At 37.2% G+C, this 23,041-nt stretch overlaps 2 protein-coding genes across 4 annotated transcripts in view; one reads left to right on the top strand and one right to left on the bottom strand.

Moving 5' to 3' along the window:
• Nucleotides 1-4,932, top strand: part of COX20 (cytochrome c oxidase assembly factor COX20) — an 11,755-nt gene extending 6,823 nt beyond the window's left edge. The window contains exons 2-4 of the mRNA XM_074222856.1: nt 1,746-1,860; nt 1,958-2,021; nt 2,726-4,932. Coding sequence (XP_074078957.1) covers nt 1,746-1,860; nt 1,958-2,021; nt 2,726-2,867 — 321 coding nt within the window. The 3' untranslated portion in view covers nt 2,868-4,932. The remainder of the gene's footprint in view (nt 1-1,745; nt 1,861-1,957; nt 2,022-2,725) is intronic.
• The window catches only part of HNRNPU (heterogeneous nuclear ribonucleoprotein U), a 26,619-nt gene extending 3,578 nt beyond the window's left edge, over nt 1-23,041 (bottom strand). Inside the window, exons 1-15 of one of the 3 annotated variants that reach the window (XM_074222855.1) lie at nt 22,084-23,041; nt 21,134-21,245; nt 20,967-21,040; nt 18,661-18,800; nt 18,196-18,295; nt 17,741-17,853; nt 17,141-17,404; nt 16,240-16,359; nt 15,840-15,968; nt 15,440-15,608; nt 14,894-15,148; nt 14,346-14,530; nt 13,600-13,671; nt 5,022-5,132; nt 3,409-3,473 (exon numbers count right to left, since the gene is read on the bottom strand). In XM_074222855.1, the coding sequence (XP_074078956.1) occupies nt 5,094-5,132; nt 13,600-13,671; nt 14,346-14,530; nt 14,894-15,148; nt 15,440-15,608; nt 15,840-15,968; nt 16,240-16,359; nt 17,141-17,404; nt 17,741-17,853; nt 18,196-18,295; nt 18,661-18,800; nt 20,967-21,040; nt 21,134-21,245; nt 22,084-22,813 (2,502 nt within the window). In that variant the 5' untranslated portion in view covers nt 22,814-23,041 and the 3' untranslated portion in view covers nt 3,409-3,473; nt 5,022-5,093. Of the gene's footprint in view, nt 1-3,408; nt 13,133-13,599; nt 13,672-14,345; nt 14,531-14,893; nt 15,149-15,439; nt 15,609-15,839; nt 15,969-16,239; nt 16,360-17,140; nt 17,405-17,740; nt 17,854-18,195; nt 18,296-18,660; nt 18,801-20,966; nt 21,041-21,133; nt 21,246-22,083 lie in introns of all 3 variants that reach the window. The other 2 variants (XM_074222854.1, XM_074222853.1) reach the window with 2 other exon arrangements.

Raw genomic sequence — 23,041 nt, 5'->3', positions numbered from 1 at the left:
TATCAGGTCTTTAGACCAGAGAAGCAAAGGGAACAGTAAATTGCCACAATTAAATGCATAAAAACAAGGTAATAACTATCACTGATCTTGACTTCTCCAGCCTTCTGGGGCCAAACAGAACAAATCTCAGTTCTGCTTTTTGACTCTTGCTATCTGAACTGTAAGCTAGAGATCACCTTGAATGATGCCTCTGTCATTTACATCCCTGCTGAGACTTCACTTTTCTCCATCCATTAAACAAATATCTGACTAGATAACTTCAGGTCCCTCTGTGATCTTGGAGCCTCAATTTCCTCATCTGTACTATATGTTGTTTTCACTTCTGGCATGATCTTATTTGATTCTCATAATTCTACAAGAACATTCAATTTGATCTCAGTTCTGCCTCTATTTATTATGGTGATCTTGGAAGTCCCACAACTTCAGTCCCATGAAAGGTTAGATTCCCTGTGTAGAAATTCTTTTTCAATAGCCTCCACCTCACTGCTCTGGTTCTTTTCTGTTCTTGCAATTGAAATCTTGACAACTCATCTGAGACTTTTTCAGAAAGAGAAATCAACCTTCTTCTTCTTGTGTTTTGTTTGCTTGCTATGCTTTACATATTAATCATCAAACTGGACTATTATACACTCTTAAGGTCTGAATGGGATCTCCAAACTATCCTAGTTCGTTGTGATAATGCAAGTTATTGTCTCTGTTGCCAATTTGACAAGTGACCATGTATGTACTAATCTTTTATTTTATATGCTTACAATGTATGCTCCATTTATTCTATGTATTGTCAGCAAAACAAAATTTTAAGCTCACTGAACACAATATTTCTAATACTGAGTATCCCAAAAGTCAGTGCAATTTTAAGCTATGATAGCTTGCATTTGTAAAGAGAGAGACTGTTACGCATTCCCCTACATGGCTAACAGTTTCTTTTTATTTACTATTCTCCACTGTTGTGTGTTAAGTTAAATGATATTCTGAGAAAAATGAGAAAAAGCTACTTTTATAGATTATTTTCTCTTCACACCTATGGTGTCAAGGCACCAATGGTCCTTCTCAATAAAACATTCCTGATCTCATGACCATAACCATTTATTTTCCCCATAGTTCCAAAAACAGTTGCTACTGTTTTTGTGACTAAAAATTCATCTAAGACTTAGTAAAATAAACTTGAACATACAGTAAAAAGGATTAAAAGGCGCAAAAAAGGGCTAAAAAAGGAGTTTTGTTTGTTACGAGAGATATAAGTAGATAAGTAATTACATAAGTAATAAAAATTGGAGAGATTATGCAATTAAAAGCAGATGTCATTTTGCTACAAAAAGCATAAGACTGAATGCTTTAACCCTGTCTATTTTGGTTCAAAATAGATTTCTATTATACAGTATTTAGGCAATATAGGAGGATGTATATTTAAGTATTAACAAAAAAACCTAGTTAGTAAATCATTTAATAAATTCATCTTAAAATTTATTTTATATTCAGGAAACTTGCTGGCTCCTTAGTGTCAAACATTGTGTGCTATACAAGTAATGGAAGTTAGCTTTAGTTCACAACCTTGTTAGGATAGTTATGTATACATATGAATATATGCATAATGGCAGTTGAATTTTTGAAAGGGACAACTTTGTGGGTTGGGAATATTTAAGTTCAGAATGTGAAGGATAGACATGAGTTGTGAATGCCATCTCTAACCACATAGAAAATATTTCTTTTTCTAACAAGACTTTCCCCCCCCTTTTCCTTTCTAGCCCTTTAAGCTTCTAGGAATTTTGGATGTCCAAAATATACCCTGTGCACGAAACTCTATACTCTATGGATCATTAGGATCTATCGTAGCTGGCTTTGGACATTTTTTATTTACAAGTGAGTATTTGCACTTAAAAATTTTATATATCCATAAAAATGTTTTTTTTCCTTGAAATAGTTAAGTGCTTAAAACTAATGATGTTTTATTTAATAGGTAGAATTAGAAGATCTTGTGATGTTGCAGTAGGAGTATTTATTTTGGGAACATTAGGATGCTGGTATGTATGCTTATTTTCTGGACTATATACATGTCAAATTGAAGCTATTACATAAAAAATGCAAAAAATTTCCTTTTAAGAAACCAGAATTGTCGATATATAGAATGCAATGCATAAAGTTAGTTTCATCAATCAATATCAGGCACCTATTGGCAAAATACTGAATTCTTACATACTTGTCACAAGAAGGGTTTTAGTAGAACATTTGGTATCCCTAAGACTATACACAGAAGTGCTATTGAATTAAAATGATAATGATTGAGCACAAGAATGTTGAAAGATACACCAAAAAACCATTTTCCCATACTGCATATATGTGTGAGCTATTGCAAATTGGACAAATTAGACCCTTTCAAGAGGGAAAGAATTGGGGCAGCTAGGTGGCACAGTGGATGGAGCACCTGGCCCTGGAGTCAGGAGGAGCCAAGTTCAAATTCCACCTCAGACATTTAATAATTACCTAGCTGTGTGACCTTGGGCAAGTAACTTAACCTCATTGTCAAACAAAAACAGAAAAGGAAAGAATTTGGAACTTAACATTTTAAAAAAAAACAGTTGGTAAACTTAATAGTCAATGTTGGGCACCCTCAGTTTTTTGAAATCTTTTTTAAATGTGGTAGTAGTGATTTCCAAAAACGCCTATTTTTCAGTCTTGTGCACTGAAGAAGAAATTTGATTAATATCTTAGATTCTCTCTCTTAAAGGTTTCCTTGTAGATATAATTATGCAAAGCAAAGAATCCAGCAAAGAACTGTCCAAGAAGGAATAAAAAACAAGATTTTGTTTGAAAGCACCCACCTTGATCCTGAAAGAAAAGATATCAGCACCAAAAGTAGCAATTCCTAATCTAAAGCAGAAGGCTAAACAACAGATTGAAATCATGGACTATGTGGCAAAGTTGATCAGATGTAACAACACTGAACAAGGATGCTTTAAAAAAAATGGCAAATTTATTTCAAAATATCTGCAGTGAATAAAAATGGCTAAATACCTCATTCTCTATATTGTAAATAATCACCTTCTGATAGCGTTGTTTAGTATTGTAATGGCATACCTGGAATAAACAATCATTTTAAAAATTTTCTAGATTTCTTGCAGATCATCTGCTTCAGAAAAAACTCATTCACTTCTGATTTTTGGATTACCTTGCAAATTAATGGTTCTAGGATGCAAAACCTTGTTTCTTATTTGGATTATTCTGAAATTTAACTTTAAAAATCAAATCTTCCTGGTTCAAAGTGAGATTTAACTTTCCATTTAAAGCATGATAAATTATTAAATCTTTGATTCTATATTAGATGTCCTCTATTCCCTCTTATACTTTGACTGCAGTCAAAGTTGTTGAAACACAGAAATTCTGGGGAAGGGGGGGAAAGATTATACTTACCCTTAGATTTTTTCACTTAGTTCTCATTTCTCTCAATATAATGGTCCATATTTCTCTAGCACTCACTAAAGGAAAACATAAACATGCAGTTTTAGAAACAATTGAGAAGATATTTTGGTGTCCATTGTTCTTTACTAATCTGACATCCACCAATGGCTTGAAAAAATTACAATAGTTCTTACGAAGACTTAATCCTCTACCTACCTAAATTATTTACACCAGCATATTTTTTTGGAATAGTTATGTATACATATGAACACATTCATTATATGTACATATAAAAACAATGACATTCATTTACATTTACTGGATATGGAGCGTTGCTATTTTTTTCCTAGAAATTGCAAGCAAAGCTGCTACTTAGGAGAAAAATCCTGATGCCTTTACCTTATCTTCATAGCCTTGGGAGACTAGAAGAAACTTTAGGTATCGTTTAAATCCAATCCACTCATTGTGAAGATGAAGAGGTGTATATAGATCATGATTTGCCCAAAGTAGGAGAAAAGAGTACAGGGAAGCACTGGGACCAGGATCCGGGCCAGGTCCATCCAAGTCCCACCTAATGCTCTTCCATCTTTTCATCTCACTTTCTTGGAGTTAGTTTGGTTCATTCTTAAGGAAGCAAAACCTCCTGCCTTTTCCCTTTCCAAGGATTTTTGAGTTAAGCCATGTAGGTAGAAGAATGAAAGTGTGGTCAGTAGAAAGGGAATATAGTGTTTTCCTGGCAGGAATAAGGTTTATCAAGGGGTAGTAGTAAAAATCAGCATTAAAAGAAAAATAATCAATTTTGTTCCCCTGGGGTTATACAGAAATTTCCAAAATTGTTTTGGCAGCCAGAGAAATTAAATAGACAAGGATAGAAATATGGTATATAACAGGCTCATCTAAAAAGAAAAATACTTTTCTAAGGTCTTTTTTATTTTAAGGTTAAAAAAAAGATTGTTTTTCTTTCCCCCAAGCTATCTAACTTCTTGTTTTGGAGAAAAATAAACATTTTAAAGAAATGTGTGAACAAGTATCTTATCATCTTTTTTGAACAAGCGTCTTCTTAAACTATACATATATACATTTTTGTGTATCTTTGAAGAATTCTGAAAGCCAGAAAACCAAAGTATTTGAGACTGATGGGGAAAAAATAGCAAGTGGATGTTTCTAGGAACAACTTTCTTTACTGACATTCTTTATGCAAGTATCAGAACAATCAAGATACTTAAAAATGCAGATTGATATTGTAGAATGAAAGGATCACCTGGTCCCATTTTTGGTTCTCATAATTTCTGATCATCAGACATAATTATTCCCACCTCCCATGTGTAAAATGAAGTGTTGGACTAGATGGCTAAGCAAGCTAGAGTTCCAAGGAAATAAGCAATCTGCTTTATGGAGAGGTAGATGTTGGTCACTAGTGATTTTTGCAAAATTTTGCAAAAGCTGCATATCTGGATAGAATATCTACTAGTGTATGGACTGATTTTGAATGACTTTCAGAATGAAAATAGCTGTTGTGATCGATTTTGAAAAGACCTACCAGAGTAGCCATGATTTCTTTTGATTTTAAGCCACTTTCAGGTTTATTTTTTTCCTAATAATGATCTTAATAAAAAGATACCTACCTTTTAGAACTAAAAGGCCACCTGGGGCCATCAGCAGCACAATTTCTTCCACATTCCATTAATTCAGAATTTTCAGTCTAGGTGAAATGGCAGTAGGTACCAGCTAAACAGCTGATGAAATAGAATGGTGGTAATTAGAAGTTTCAGTGAAAACTGGCTCATTATCTGTTACATGTATACAAGGTGTGTTTATTGCTCTGATGCTTTTGTTGCTTTTACCATCCCACCATTTTCTGTAGTATTTACTTTTAAAAAACCTCAGGAATAGGACCAGATGGCCCAGGACATTTAAAAGTAGCTGGGAAGCTTTTCTTTATGGACTATTGGCTGGACTGTTCAAGATAGTCAGAGATGGTGACCATGCTTGTTAATTTGAATTGGATAGTCCCTAACTACTTCTGAATATTTTTCCCCCCTCAGGTATCCATGGGGGGGGGGGGGGGGGAAACTGATCACAGAAATTCATTTAATATCTTTTTCTCAAAGAACATGTTTTTAAAAAAATTATTGTATTGACAATTTAAGATTGTTGTATGCCATGGAGTATTAAATCTACCACACTGGATTTATCATTTTAATAGAATATTGTAGCCAACTACACTGTTTCATGACCTGACCCTTTTTGACATAAATATGCAAACTTCAATGTCACGAATATCTAAAATCTTAAAATCGCTTCAGATGTAAAGTAGCATGTCACATGTGAGTCTTCAACTGAATTTTCACATATCCTTTACCAACTTATGGTGAGAAATGTCCCTAAATAAAATCTTAAAGATCCTATTTGCCTTAAATGTGAAATTAAATTTTCCCCATTGCACCTATTTCCAACTTTGAGGAATATTTGTTCATTTGGTTTTCCAAAATGGGGTGGGAGGTGGGGAGAAGTGGTCAACAGAGAACGGGCAAATAGGAGCTCCTGTTTTTTTTATCCTAGCTTGGCCAAACTGTACTTTGCTTCATTAGGTTGGTAAAGCTAGATTTCCTAAATCACCAGGCTCCAAAGTTCTAATTTTGACCTGTTTCTAAGATATGAACAGCACAGTTCATTTTGGAATTGTATGCTCAATGTCAGAATGCTTTCCCTTTGTTATTAATTTCCTCAGTTAATTTTTACAACTTAAAAGGGCTAACTGGCTGGTGGGACATGACTGGACATCCAGCACTCTGAAAAATATTAATGGGTTATTTAATATAGGAGTGGCATTTATAATTTCTTACTTCAAAGACAAAACTTCTGAAAAGGTTTAGCTAATTGTTCGGTTTTTCTAATATTTATACTTAGAAGTTTTACTTTGGAACCTGAAAGGCGTGTTTGTCATTTTTAAAATGTCCGTTACCTTATCTTGGAAGAAAGGCTGCTTCATCCAGGAATATGTGAAAGTTACATGTGGAATCAGCACTGATTGCTTCTTACCAATTTTTCCAAAACAAAATTTAGTTGCATTCCAATATTAGTAATATTTAAGATTTCAAAAGATCCACGATTTTCTCCATGTGGATGCCCTTTACCAAAGCAGATCACTCAAACTCAGTGTCTCAGTAGATGGTGTTCATCAACTGTGGGGCAAAATACTTATCACCTTGTGGGAAAATTTCCGGTGGTGAGGATTCTTGATTTAGCTAATAAAGCTGGTCCTCATATAATAGTAAACTTTTTCCCTAGCTTGTGAGGGCCTGCAAAAAGCATGTACCCTAGTGGTATAGCTTTCAAAGGACCCAGCTTCCTCTTCATGCCAGGATGAGGCTTCAGCGAAAAACCTTATTGGAAAACTAAGAAGAAAAAGGCCTGGAAAAAAATGCATTTAGCCACTGTTCACAATTCCATCTCATCAGGAATTACATCCAGTTATAGACCCATTAATTAATACAGCCTAGCATCAATACCAAATTGAACCTAAACTCCAACCAAAATTCAAGGTTTTTGTTGCTAGTAAACCAAATTTGCTTAATTCATATTTAATTTTTGAACCTAATTGAAAGGTTTTAGATTTAACTCTATTCAATTGAAATTCCTTAAGTATAACACTACCATTCATCAATTCAAAATCTTTTTCACAAGCCAGAGAAAAAACATAGAAATTAAACAAGTTAGACACTGCTAATCCAAAGAGACTAAGAACCTCTCCAAAATGTCTTCAAAAAAGTCTATCAGAGGGGACTTCCAATTGCATGACACTAAAAACATCGTTTTGAGAATAAAATGCAAGATTGTATTCATTAAACCTAAGATGCTGGAATTAATTTTTAATTACCAAAATGACTAAAATTACTATGACAAATGTACCTGAAATCCAGTATTGAATGGCAATTTCTTCAGTTTCCTCATTCATAAAATGAGGTTGGAGCACCTTATCTCTAAAATCTCATGTTGTGTTTTCCACTTGATGATTGATAAGTGGTGATATATGGGGATTTATATGCTTTCCAAAACCAGACCATTTGCCTGATATTTACTTTTTGATTATGAGCTAAGTTCTCTTCAACTCATGGTTCAACTTTTAGATTCTAGGTGAGAATATCAAGACCTTTGCTTAGCTGCTTGCCCGATTACCTGTTACCTAATATCAAAGTTTTGTCTTTAATTGAAGCCAGGACAAGTTACATATATCCTGAAATAATTTAAAATTTCACATGGCTACAAGGTCATTTAATTAAAATTGTTTCAACCAGTTAAGTCATTTCATCAAGCAGTGATTTTAGTTGTAAAATCCTGTAAGCCTATTTTGTGACACATCTCATGCTCAATGTTGATGTACCCCCCCTCCCTAAACCCGATATTTATCCCTCTTGGGTTATGAAGTGTCCCACATAAATGAATTTTTAAAGATGGCTGAAGCTTACCTCTTAAGGTGTCAAACCTTAAAATCGCTTGGATGAAAATTTGAAACATTATTTCCCTGCCTCCAACAGGGTATAGTCAACATTTATTTTTAAGGACTAGCCCCCATATAAGTGACTTAAGTCATGATATTTAACAGTAGTGTGCTCAAAGGCTAAGTGAACTAAGTTTAGAAGGCTATTTAGCCTTTTTACTTATTTCTCCCATTTTTTAAATCGTTTCTCTCTTCCTTTGACGGCAGCTGTTGCTTCCCACAGTGTAAGGTTTTAGAATTCTTTCTTATCTTTCTACAATCTGGAAAGATTTGAAATTTACTAAAGAAAAACAAAGAATCAAGTTTGGAAAATTTGTTAACCCTAATTTTACATCTGATTCTGTCAATAGATTTGATTTCTTGTCCAGTATATGAATATTTGGTAGTCACATCCTGGCCATTTTCAAAATTAGAGCCATATTAAGTTTGGTGTTACTATATACATTTATACCTCTATTTACATGCAAATAAAAGAATGTATTAATCCCATAAAAATAATTGGATTATTTCAGTTAAAGGAATTCAGGGGTTGCAAATAGCTGTAATGTGGCCCCATAGGCCAAAAAAGAACAACCCTTCAAAGTTAGGACTGGTTTTTGCAAATGTGTCCAGCAATCATATGAATAGATGGTTCAGTGCAAAACCCATCATGTCTCACAACACTTGACAAATGGTAATTGTCATCTTTATTTAAAAAGAAATGCTCAATGACCCAATTCTTGAAATTGCCCTGTCTTTAAAAAGCTATTTTGGATATGAAAAGCATGACAGATGTGTCCAGACAAGTAACTTAAGAAAATAAAACCTTCACTTGATCAAAGAAATGACAGGCAAAACAGAACTGAACACATCCAAATTTTTAGAATTTTAGGCCTCTTCCCAACCCTAACCCCCAAAGATTAAAAGCTTATACTATAATCTAAAGGTTTTTAAAATGTTAATAGCAATTTACAATTAAGTCCACAAATTAAGGATTTTAAGATATACTCATGGTGGGAAGACACTAATTATACTAGTGTTTTTCATCATTACTTTCTAAACACTGATCATATTGTGTAGATATTTAGTTTATTGAAGAATTCTGGTTTTCATTTGTGCATGTATGGAATGGCAGAATGAAAGCCAAATTTTCATGCTTTCATCAATTCAAGACATATAGATAGCAATGTAGAAACTAGGTTCCACCAGTCTTTATCCAAGTAGAATGATTTGATTCAGGACTAAACTCAAAAGGCCCCAAACCAAAAGCTATTCCTTTCAGAGTCATTAATTCATTATGATTTTAGAAAGCACTCCCAACAGCAAACTGTTCCCCTTAATTATGGTAATACTGGGAAGAGAAGTTTTAAATGATGGGATTACATAGGCTTTTAAGAAATATCATCTTGATTTGGTGCTGAGCCAGAGTCTACAAGTTGAAGATGTGAATGGATTCACTTTTTGCTTTTTTAAAACATCTGAGAAAGCAATCATTTTAACTATAATTTAAGTGTTTTACCTTTGATGTTGAAATGTCTGAAGTATACAACCCATTATACTTGTCAATCCCACCAACAGAAAGACAGGAATACATCATCTGTCCAAAATTGTTAGGGACACAGAACCCTATATTCTTTAAGAAATCTATATTGCCTTTTTAACAAAGTACTTGCTATTTTCATCCTATGAGCCATGTTAGCACAGTTGAAAGACATGTATTGGTTCTAAATTAGAATCTTGACTAATACATAACACACTAATTGGGCTTAAGTCATTTAACCTTACTAGGCCTTCTCAAAGGCCTGTAAATCAGGTTGAAATTTCATTTTAAAAATAATCTCAGATTTTGAATAATGCATATGCATCACTAAGAATGTGTTTAATGTTTTTGGTGGTTTTCATCAATAATGAAAAGCAAAATCTTTCTAATATGCAGTTCAGATAATGGCACTGGAATATAACAAAATCTGTCACTTCAGACTATTCAGAATAAGAATTGCTCCACAGTAAAAAACCCATAAATTAAGATTACTAATATCCTGGAGAATTTAAGAAATTCTGAAAGTTAAAAAAATAATACAAAAGAATCACCAATCACTTTCCACAAATAGGCTTGTTACTTACTGAAAAGAACTAACCTCATATTTTAAACTTCAGGTAGAATCAATTAAGCCAACCCAGGAAAAAATGCTTTTTATATAGACCCTTCACATCTTCCTTATCACCTCAAGCCTTCCTGTCCAACCTTTATCTATTAACCTCATGCTCATTTTAAATTCCTTTCCCCTATCCATTCTCAACACATCGCAACTGTTCCTGTCCTTTATTATAAATCAGATGACGGCTGCCTGCTTGACATTTCTGCCATCTTTCCAGTCAGCTTCTATAGGTACTCTATTATACTTCCATATTAAGGTTAATTTACTTCTTACTACCCTTCCTTTTTTTGGCCATTATTTACTGTCCTTTTTAAACCCTGCATATAATCCTTACCTTAATGCTGGTTCCTTTAATTGCCAATTTCAACCCCAAATCATTCTATCTTCAAACAAAAGCTCCCAACCTACTATGGAAAATGCTAAGATAAACAACTGCCATCTTACCCTCTTGCAAATTTCTATTCTAAGTCATCATTTTGCTTAAAAGAAAAGTTTAGAGGAAAAAAAATGATATTGGGTTGAAGTAACCCATCATAAACTCCTGAATTATTTTGATGCAATTTGTCTTCTCCTAAGGAGGAAGGAAAATTCCATACTTTAATTTCAAGCATTCATAAACTTTATATGCACAGGGTTCCTAATCTTACTTTGATAAACTGTCTCAAGTATATAGATGCTTAGCAGCTGGGTACTCTCTCCCAATTTGTGAACAGCATATTATCAAGCACCAATTAGTATCAGACTTGCAATGTCTGAAAACTGTCTATCATCTTGGCTATTTGCATAATTCCCTCTCTGAGCCAGATTCCAGAAAAGTTTATAAGGAAAATTCTTCTACTACCTATTCTCTGAATTAGGTATTAATCACCTAGTAAATTGAATGCATGAAAATTTGTTGTCTATGACCCTTCCCATTTTTCTACAAAGAACTGACAATAATGGGAGGTATTCTGAATTGTATTGTGATGTCTTGTAAGTGTGCTAAGTGCTCAAATTTATGAAAACTTGATTTCCAACAGTATTATATTAAACTTGCTTAAGACATCACATGCCCGATAATAATTCTATAGTCATTGGTTGAGCTTTCAATGGGAAAAAAAATATAATTTAGACCCCAAAATTTAGATACTGTTTAGTGAACCAATTCCTCTAAACTATGATAACCCACTATTTACAGTAGCTTATGTCCCTTTACCATTGCCATTTTTAAGTATTTGCTAGGATCCGAACTACAAAAGTTGATATAATTGTTTCTGTGCCAACTAATTTTGAATCAACCCTAGAAACCACTTAGCTTAAAAGAAAAAAAGGGGATTTCTGGCCTTGAATAATGAAAAAGCTCAAAATTTTTTTATGAAACAACTAATACAAAACCTAATAATGTAATTAGAAAAATCCATTAAAAGTAATACTGATTAGATAAACAACCTAAACTGGGAAAGAAAAACTGAAGTCAAATTTTAGTTCTACAGTTTGACTCCTAATTCCTCACTTCATAGTGAGAATCCTTTAAAATTTGTGTTCTGTGCAAACCCAATAAAATTACAATTAGGGGATCTAATTATCACATAGCTATAAATATTAAGTTAGCAGTGTTGTGTAGTAGTGAATCAATGATGACTGGCTCATATGATCAATGGCTTCTAAAAGCAATTGTTCCCACACAGCGGGTTACATGTACTATAAATACATTTGTGGACAGCAATTTTAACATCTTTTAATATGTAATGATAAAACAGTATTACTTCTCCCAGCCAGTACCCTTTCCCCTCCTAACATTTTAAAGTCTTGGGGGCGGGGGGAAAATACAACTTTACATCAATATTTCTAAATAAATCAGTTGCCAGTACACATTTAAGTTTTTAAAACCTAAATGTTCTAAATGCAGAGAAATGAAGCTGTCCAGAAAGCACACACTTATAAATTCTCCCCCTCTGGGGAGATTTGAAGGGATTTTGGACCTTGATGGCGAGAATCCCAAACAAGAGTAAAATGAATTCATTTTATTGCAAACAAACGTCTAAATTAATTTCTCCACCCACTTTCTTTAGAAAGAAAAAAGAAATCAGCAGGCTAAGGAGATACCCATTCAAGAACTGACATGATTAAAAATTAGATATAAATGGGTGACTCACAATTCCATTAGCTTACAAAGATGGTGGAGTTAACTACTACAAGCACACTAGGTATACAGTATTTTGTGGGAGAAGGGGTATACAGACATAGCTAACTTCATATAGATCCCATTAGACAACTGGATTTACAACAAGTTTTGTTTAATAAGAAATGGGCAAAGCCAGCTTTCTTTTCAGAATCAAAATGCAGAACAAATGGAAAAAATTATGGTGTTGTACCTTCACAAGTTTGAGCCTCCACAGATAATGCAACCGAAGTTTTACATTTTAAAGAGCCCTTCTACATACACTCCATCTTCCCTATTTGGCTCCAAGTTTTACCTTCAATTCCCCAGCTATGCAAATTCCATTGTTATAAAAACCCATCCCAGTTATTGCCAAGAACTACTGCTTAGTTTACCCCCTCCTCTACCCACCAAACTACAGAGAGGATGGAGTGTAATGTGAGCAGTACAAAGTCGTGAATTCATGAGGACCACTAAAAGCCCTTACATGAATCTGGTTGCTAACATTTCTATTGTATTGTGACAAATGACTCCCGACTGTTATTCTCGGTGAGAAATGGGGGGAGTAAATCTTAATAAAAGACACCAGGTACAAAGCAACATTTTACTTTTGTTGTGGTAAAAAAAAAAGTCACATTTTACAGATAAAATGTAGAACCCTGAAATACTGACACATTCTCTTATCGTGCACAATGCTGAGGTTCTCTTACGATTCACTTTAAAACTGCAATTAAAAATGTACAAAAAAGAAAAGAAAAAAATCAACCCACAAAGCTTCTAAAAAAGGAACCCGCAGGCACTTCCTCTTGTGGAATGTTTAAAAAGTTAGCCTACTAAAGAAAACAGTCGACTTCTTGTGAAGGTTTTGGAGAAATATGTATCAGTTCGTTTTTATTTGGGTATTCAATAATATCCTTGGTGATAATGCTGACTCCATGGCTTCTGACCCCAGAATTGCTGCAAGAGAAAATTTGTTTTTTTTAAAGAAAAAACACATCAATAAGCCACTCAAGTTGCTTTTAGGATATGACATTGAATCTAACGCAGAGCAATGTGTCTGCTAGAATAGATTAGACCTGTCTTACCTCTGATTTCATTAAAACACCATATTTTAATTATAGCATTAATATCCCCAAATGATCAACACATTATAAAAGGGCACACCAGGACCTGGTTATCTAAAACTAAATACCATATATTAAATAGAAATTTGTTAACTATCAAATTAGGCTACTATTTGTTGTACCTGGAGATGAATTTTGGGCAGGAAGAACTTCCACAAAACACTGGCTAGTGCCAGTTTGGGACACTTCACCATTGCATTTTTACATTTTGATAACCAGTGGAAGAGTTTTCAGGACTGATTCTTGTTCCAACTCAAAATACAAATAAATCTGAAGTGGAAAGTGCATAAAATTACTTACACCCTGGTGCCACTGGTTGTAGCCCTGAGATTGATTTTTGTAGCCACGATTGTTTCCTCGGCCTCTGAAGTTCTAGAGGGAGAAGAAAAATTATCTAAGCACAGCTATAGTAATTTGCCCTTGTACAACTTGTTCCATGCTCTAGAATGGTAAGGAAGTTGATCACTAGAAATTATAAACAAAACTATGATTCTATAAACAACTTAAACATGAGGGGGAGGGGGAGAAGAGGATGAGAGAATGGTCACCTAACCAATCAGCTATACTCCTAAATTCTGGGCTCCTTCCTATTGGCATCTGAAATGAGTATCACAATTTGACCTTTAAAAGCATTAAAGTATGGGTTATCATTGTCAATGAAAGTTTTCCAATCAATTCTATCTTGTATATTTGATGATTTCATTTTAGAACTGCAACTCTTAAAACTGCAGCTCTTAAAAATTTATCTCAAAAATAATAAATTCCTTTAAAGGGTACCATCTTCATATTCTGAACAAATTCAAGTACATGAAAAACTCATGTTCATGTGAACACTGGATTTCTGGGTTTCTTCAAAAAAAAAAAAGCCAAAATTAGTCATTGTTTTAACATTTAGGACACCTGTATCAACAGAAATAGAAATCTCAAATTGTTTCACAGTTGCTTTGAAATATCTTAACTGTGCTTTTATAAAATACAACCCATATAAAACAATGTTATTCATAAAGCCTAGTTGTGCCTCTAAGTCTAGCTATATGGAAGATTACCTGGTTGTAGTTCCCCCTGTTGGGCATTCCACCTCTGTTGTAGTTGCCTCTGTTTGAATAACCACCTCGGCTGGGAAAGACAGGGCCACGAGGGTATGGATAACCAATTCCACCACTTCCTCCTCCTCCACCACCACGCTGTGGCATATTTCCCCTCCTATTATAACCACCACGATTTCCAGGAGCTGAAGGAAAGGAAAATTTTAAGTCTTTGTATTTCCACATAGAGCTAACTAAATATTTAACAGTTATGTTTAAACAACCTAAACATCAATCATGTTTTAAAATTATGTAACAGTACAGGACAAAGACTTAAATTACTATAACATATTTGACTATCATACACTTTTGCATTATTTATTCAAAATTTAAACTCAATGTCACAATCACAAAAAGCTCATGAGGAAAATGCCAGGATCTGATTTTCAATACTGATAAGCTAAGACAAAATTTCAATGTACAATGAAGCTTTATTTTATTTGATGTTCAGCTCAAAATACCAAAGATTTGTTTCAACTCACTTTTAGTAACTAAAATTTCCAACTTACCACCTCCTCTAAAGTTTCCACCACGCATGTTGAATCCTCCACGACCTCTATGACCACCTCCTCTATTAAACTGGTTTTTGCCACTCTTATTCTTATTGCTCTTCTTTGAGCCAGTATTCTGCTTCTTTTCTGGAGGAAGGGATTTTTTACTTTCTTCCTTATACTGCTCCAAAAGCTTCTGAGCCTCTTCTTTTTGCAGCTCTACATAGGTAATCTCATCAAAACACTCAGCTACCTCTGGCAGTGTAAAGTTCCCTATAAGTGAAGAAAATAATGGTAAACATTCAAAAGTATTTTTAGATATTGACCAGAAATTGCTATCAACTAATTCCTTCTGTTTTTCAACTACATAAAATTCTTTTCTAGCTTAAAGTTACAGAAATACACTGCAGTGAGGAAACCAAAATTAATACTATGAGTTTAGTAAAATATTAACAGAAAATAAACACTGTAAAAATATGTTCTTGGAAGATTTCAAATGTACTTGCAAAAACCTAAGCATCTGGAACAATGGTCTTTAGAAAGTATCAAAACAAAGTTTCATGCCTTTCATTTTGAGAACTGCATGTTCTGGAAGATCCTTCCCCTCCACCTCTGCCTTCTTCTGTGTTCTTTGCTTGTAGTCTTCATCTTTTGGGCAAACTACTACAGCTTTGCGCTGAAAGCCTGCAAACAGGCACATTTTTCTTCTCTGGGCAGCTGCAGACACATTTGTCTATAACAGAAGTTATGAATTAATAAATTTGATAGCTAAAGTCAGCTGCAAAGAGAAAAATCCATCCATTTGTTAAGGACATTATCAGTTTTTATTAAGCAATTGTGCATAGCTATGAGCCAAGTGCCACACAAGATTAAAATAAGTGCCACTAAAACATCATTAAATGCTGCTACAATATTTGAATTTAGACTTTTAAATAAACCAACATGGAAACTCCTCACAGCATACCTGATCCAGAATAAAGTTCCGCTTCTTACGAGCAGCTATCTCAATGAATTTTCCAAGACACTGTGGGGCTCTCTGTAACAGTGTGTTCAATTTTCCAGTATCAGCCATCTGTCTCTTAAAACCTGCCACCTATAAGGAGACATTATCTTCAGTTACAAGAATTCACCAAATCAATTTTAAAACAGAATTTAGTTTTTTAAACATAGGTATCAACTCCATCTGCTAAGTTATTTGCCCTTTAAAGTCCAAACAGTATAATTAAGTTAATGAAGGTCTACTTCAGTAATTAATTTCCTATTATTTATACCATCATTAATGTTGAACTTATCAAAACAAGCAATGTCAAAAAAATTTCAAATGAAAAAATTCAGACTTTCCAGATTCTAAATCAAATACTTACCATCATTTTATCCATAATAGTGTTTGTTCCAAGAATGTTGTATTTACCAGGATTTTCTGCTGCATGCTTAGTAACCCAGGTAGTCTTTCCAGCTCCTGGCAAGCCAATCATCATCACAACCTGAAATTAATAGACAAAATATTTTAAATTCAATCACTATAGTCTGACCTTTTATAATTAAGTTTAAGAAATAAGGTCACCTGTGTGGCAATGGAATTTCTTATCACTCTAAATGACAGTACTAAGTAGAAGACACTCACTGTATCTTGGTTCATGGGATTACTTTAATGAACAAGTACATTAAAAAAAATTCCTTTTAATTTCTAACGTTTTTCAGTAGGCTACCATAGAAAACTCTGTATTAACTGACTAGCTATGTGACCTTGAACAAAATATTTAGTTTTCTGCAGTTTTCTATTAGTGCCTGAATCTGGACCTAAGGAAGGTTATCAAATGTTGAAAATTTCAGGCTTTTAAACATAGAATTAAACACAAATTTAAATGCAAGGGGGGGGGGGATCATGACTGTGCCAGAAACTCTTAAAAGTACACACACCAATATTTTTGCCATCTACATGAAGATGTATAGAGTACAAAAAATTCAGTAGGTCCACTTAGAGGTAATTTTTTTTGCTAAGGCAAAAGGGGTTAAAATGGCTTGCCTAAGGCCACACAGCTAGGTAATTTAAGTGTCTGAGACTGGATTTGAACCCAGACAGTACTCCTGACTTCAGGGCCGGTGCTTTATCCACTACGCCACCTAGCTGTCCCCCTAAATTTTCTAAGTTCTAAGTTCAGACTACTAGTTTCAAAACTTTTTCTGAATGTTAGCGTATATAATTGCCAAACATTTAGTCAATCTCGGAAGTGACTATAAACAAGACAAAAACATGTCACTTACTTCACAATCTTTCTTCTCATCTGGTCCTTTTGGCCCTCTAACTCGATCATCTAAAGACACATTCTGGATGAAAGTATATTCTTCAGGTATTGGGAAATATGGCTCCTCCTTCTGACCAAAATTAAATTCAACTGCACAGTTATGGCAGAGAACATGAGGGAAAAGAGGTCGTCCAGCAAGAACCTCTTTGTTAATTTTGAAAGCCACACCAAGATCTTGTCCATTCTTTGCATAGGAAAGCTCCACCTCTTCACCTTCAAAGTTCTATTAAACAATCAATATTTCAGTAACAAGTCCATTTGACATTTCCCAAAATCCAATGAAGTTTCAAAAAAAGTAAAATTTTATTAGGACTCCCAACTAAGAAAAATTCTAGATCCATATTAACAGCTTCATAAAATTTTGATCAGAATTCTTTACATGTAAGTCTCTGTTGCATTAATGACTTTCCATTTCCAAATGTCTATAAGTTTTTATAAAATTATTTATTCCTAACAGCTAAAAGCAATGCTCTGCTGATTATCATTCCTAATCATACTCCAATTTGAATAATTCTAATGGTATAGTTAACATATTTAAAATTCTGTTGTTACAACTTACAGCAAAACATGAAATCACATCATTTTCATCAAACTTATCCCCATAGTCTTCAGTCTCACAGTTGCATGTTTTTATTCCTTTTAGAGAATACCCATAAGAAAATTCTTCTTCACCTGGAAACAGAAAACTTAGATTAGTTGCAGCTAATGAGAAATTTATTCAAAATCTAATATGAACTTTCACTTTATAATTGATTTAAGTTGAACTTTTAGCAACGTGGGGAAAAAAAATTAAAAAGCAGGGTTTATATATACTTCAGAACCTGCTTCTTATCAATTCTGGGCACTTGATAACTGATTATTCTCCATTCCTAAATTTCCCAAAAGCAGATAGGAAAACTTGAGTAAATAGGAATGAGTTCATCTAAATCATATGAATTCAAATTTTAGCCAAAAAAAACCCTTGTGATGAAAACCTATGTCTTAATCTCATATTCGATGCCCACACAGTCTTACCCAGTAACATTCCACTGGTTGTAAGTGACCAACCAATCCGGACTTCATGAATGTCAATATCTTTTGTATATAAATGTCTCACTGGGATCTTCTCTGTAACCTGAAGGGGAAACAAATCACCAAGTCTGTATGTAGACTAGGAGTGAAAAATTTCTAGATCTAATTTGCTATTTCTGCAGATGCAATACTATTGCTAGTTACTGCTGACTGGTACTATGATAGTCTCAACCTTTTCACAACAAGTAAATGTCACATAGCCATGTAATGTGACTTACCATTTGTTTTCCCCATTCCTATTGTTAAAAATAAATGTCCTTTTCTAGCCCACCATTTGTCCAAATTTGAGTGTTACATAATGATTTTATAATAATTTCCTTTGTGGCCCATAAAAAATTCAATGCTCAGAATTCTACTTAGTTAAAAATAATTGCTAAAAATGGGACTCACTATAAAATCTGATTTTACCTTCATCTCAAAGCAAACTTTGCCTTTTGAAACGCCATAAGAAGCTCTTCCTCCAGCCCAAAGAAAAGCAAAACTCTCCATAGTAAGTGAAGAAGCACTGAGACGATCTCTTGAGATTTTAAAATGTAGATCACAATTATCTGTAAGTATAACAAATGACCATTATTTTCTTTTGCCCTATTTTATCAGGGAGGACCACATAAATAAAATCCCCAAAGTATTTTACAACTTCCTTGGTGCTGCATAAAGACTTTACATTGTGATGAATCATTACTCTAACTAAACTACTTAGAGATTAATGCCCCACTCCCGCCAAAAATTCTTGTGCCAAATTCTGGAAGGCGGCAAATCAGACAAAAAAAAAAAAAGATAAATCTCCATGGTTTTATATATGTACACTTTAAAAAAAAAACCACTTAAGACAGGTAATGAAGACAATGTGATGTTCATACATACCTGCTCTGCTCTTTACCTTGATTTAGAGCCAAGCAGCAGAGGATAGCAGGAAATCACAAAGTGAAGCATGCCAGAATCAGGTAGCATTTACCAGTGTCACAATACAATTGAAGGTAGGGAGGCCATGACCAACTGGTTTAAGATAGGGTGTGAGTTGTGGGTCTTAGCCCTTTGTAAATATTAAAGACTACCTCAGGGCCCAAGGTCCTAAGCTTTCTTCAGAGATTGCAAATGAAATCTCAATATTGTCAAGATGATATTTACAGAAAGTCACTAAGCACCTCCCCTTCAATATCATAAGGATACAGCTACTTCTCCATTATTTCAGTCCTTTGCACCATGCAATGCTTTGAGTTTGTGTGTGTGTGTTTTGGGGGCTACTTAACTATTTATTAGCACTTTGACTACTATTAGAACTTGCCAATTCCTTTCAGGGTAAAGAAACTCAAGTTATTAAAAATTAAAATACGGGATCAGAAGTTTTTAAGTTGGTTTGTCCCTGGTATTCCTCTTTTTATAGCAAAGATGGAACATACTGCTCTGTCAATTGATCTGGCTGATCTGTACTTTTTCTCCTTATAAAACCCAAGGCACAATAAGCAAATTAATAGTCTTTAGAACCCTATTCTTGATAAAAACAAACAAAAAAAATAAAAAAGCGATTCACACTGCTATTTTCTAAAGATCACCATTTCCTATATGTACATAACCTTGGGCCCATCCATTAAAGAAGTCAAAATCTCTTAATACTGCCAACTTAAAATGGAAAACTCATTAGTAATGCTGTTCTACCCACCCTAAACTCCAATTCCCTTTCACTGTTTCCACTAAAAATATCCATTTTGGGAGATTAAAATAACCCCAAATTTTAAATATATGTATACATATATATTATAAAAAACATATCTTACCTGCCTTAATATCATTTCCTATTTCTACCCTTTGTTCCAGATAGACCATTCACATTAGCAAATTTTGATCAAATAATCAATCAGGTACTTTTTTTTTTTAAAGACACACAACCACTAAAATTAACTGAACAGACAGCCAAGGCCCACTTATAGGTTTGCAATGCTTCCACATAATGAATTACAACCCATCTGGGTAAAAGTAGCAGCATTACAGTGCTGCCCTTGATACCATTCGCTGCTGAAGAAAGCTAGTGGCCCAGAGATAGCCACTGCTGCTGCCCCAGGTCTTTGGAAGACACCAACTTATGTTAAAGCAGCAGCTACTGAACTGCAATTGAGAACAAAACAGCAGTTATTGAGAAAATAATGTTACAGTTTAATCGTTAGAAAAAGGGTATATACTTGGGAACTAAAGGGAAAGCCATTAATAAAGATAAAACTGGTAACTCCCAGTACCAAAAAAATGCAAAACAATGGAAGTTCTAAATCCACTTAATGAAATTTTAAGAGTTTACAATCAATAGTATCCCAAAAGGTAAATTATTAATTTCCCACCACTAATACTTATTACCATTTTCTTATATGCCTCAGAGAACAGAATGAGAATTTCGTAAATTGCCTTTTCTATTCAAAAGTTTTATCACCTAAATATCCTAATACTTCCAAAGGAATAAAGTAAAGCACCAAGTTGCTATGGGGTTGCCAGACCACAACACATGACTAAATTTTAAAATACCATTTTGTTTATTCTCCTTACCTAGAGATTTCCATGTGGCTTGTGGCAACCTTAATCTTAAAAGACTGGTATACAAATGATTAATCAGCTTACTTTCTAGGCTTTTACAAGCAATTTTTTTCATAAATGCAAATTTCCTAACACATTGTAAATTTTAGGCCCTATTGCAAAATTAAGAAGATTGGAGGATGATATCCACTTACAAGTATCAAGACAAACCACTGTGTCATCAAAGTGTTCATCTTCCTCTTCAACGGGAGGCTGAGGAGATTTAGCTCTGCAAAAAGAGAATATCTCCTGATATAGCTTTCTCGTTTCTCTTTTTTTTGTGATTCATTTATTCAGTGAAGATCAGATAAGACTTCCCTACCTGCTGTACTTGTTTTCTTCAATGTACTCAAAATAGCCCCGGCCATGATCTTCACGAGGTCTTTTAACACCTCTCTTTTTGTCTCCACCTTTCTGCTCTGTTTTGCCATCTCCTACAAAGATGAGGACATTTTTAAAAATCACGACCCAAAAACAAAAGCCGGACCCGAAAAAAAAAAAAGCCTATTGCATTTGTAATCTGGAAAGCTCAAGAAAAGCTCGCCATGTTAACCTGCCATTTTCCCCCGGTTTCAAGGATTCCTTAATTGGCCGACCATTTATTGACTGTGGGGCCGGGAGCGGATCGCGGCTGGTGACGCAGCCAGGATAGCGCCAAGCCGCCGGGCTAGGCGAGGCTGCCAGCGGGCGCCACACGGAGCGCGGACCGAGCGGAGCCCACGTGCGTGCCGGCCGGGGCCCAGAGGCGAGAGGAGGAGGAGGAGGAGGGGCGCCCAGCTTTTTCTCTGTCCCCTCCCCCACCCAGGCCGGGCCCGCGCTCCCCGCGGCCGCATTGTACGGATCCGCGTTCTGACTCGGCCCCGCTCCCACCCCGCCCCCGCCCCCCCTCCCCGCCGGGGCCGCCGAGCGGAAGTGACGTCACGCCAGAGCCCCCGCGCCCCTCGCACAATACGGCGGCAACGTGAGAGCTCGGGCCGCCGCCGCGCGCCCCGGGTCCGCCGCCCCCTCCCCCCCGCCGCCCCTCCCCCCGCGCGGGGCCATGTGCCCGCACCGCGCGCACGCAGCCGCCGCTCCTCCTCCCCCCCCCCGCCCGCGGCAGCTGCGGCTCCCGCGCCAGATAATGGCGGCGCCGTCACACGCGCACACACACTCACACACACACACACGCGCGCGCGCACGCGCAGCCCCAAGCCCCCCCGGCCCCTCCGGGAGCCCCCGCAACCGACCCCCCGGCCCCCTCCCCCCGGCCGGCCGCGGCCCCCCCCCACTCACCCGCCGCCGGGGCCCCGGGCCGGCCGCCGCCGCCCTCCGCCTTCTTCTTGCCCCCCGCCGGCTGCGCGGCCTGCCGGGCCGCCGCGGGCGGCGCCACCGTCACGGCGAACAGCGAGGCGGGGCCGCCGCTCTTGGCCGCGGCCTCCTTGGCCGGCCCGCGCTGCGGCGGGGGCTGCGGCGGCTGCTGCTGCGGCGCGCTCGGCGGTTGGGGCTGCTGCTCGCCGTGGCCGTTCTCGTCGCCCGCGCCCGCCTCCTCCTCCTCGTCCCCGAGCTCGTCCTCCCCTTCCTGGAAGCCCTGGTCGTCGCCGTTCTCGTCCTCCGAGGAGCCGCCCGCCTCCTCCTCCTCCATCGGGCCCGAGTCGGCCGCCCCCGCGGCGCCGTTCTCCTCGCCCAGCTCCATCTGGTCGCCGTCCAGGGCCGCGATGCCCTCCTCCTCCTCCTCTTCCTCCTCCTCCTCCTCCTCGTCGGCCGTGGCCGCGGCCTCCTGCTCGAGGCCCGCTCCCGAGGGCTGCGTGTGCGAGCGCCCGGCCGAATCCCCGCCCAGCTCCAGGCTGCCGTTCCCGGGCTCCAAGGCGGGGCGGCCCCCGGAGGCTTCCTCGTCGTCTAGAGCGGCCTGGAGCCGTTCCATGAGCTCGGCCTTGAGGCCCTTGTCAGACAGGCGCCGCTTCTTGAGCTCCTCCTTGAGCTCCGACACCTTGAGCTTCTTCACGTTCACGGGCGAGGAGCTCATCGTGAGGCCCCGATTCACCGCTCGGCGCTGAGTGCGACTGGGCTGGGCTCGGCTCACGCGGCCAGTGGCGGCGGCTGCTGCTGGGCCCCGGGCGGCGGCGGCGGCGGCGGCTGCGGCTGGAGGGGGTTCGTGCTGCAGAGCGGACCCGCCTGGAGTCGAACGGCGCCAATTCCTTTCACCGAGTTCGCGAGGGAGACGCGGAGACTCGCCTGGCGCGAGCGAGCACGC

The sequence above is a fragment of the Macrotis lagotis genome, chromosome 2, assembly GCF_037893015.1.
Source record: "Macrotis lagotis isolate mMagLag1 chromosome 2, bilby.v1.9.chrom.fasta, whole genome shotgun sequence".
Taxonomy (NCBI): Eukaryota; Metazoa; Chordata; class Mammalia; order Peramelemorphia; family Peramelidae; genus Macrotis; species Macrotis lagotis.
Note: the sequence above shows the minus strand (reverse complement) of the source record. Positions and strands in the feature narration are given on the sequence as shown.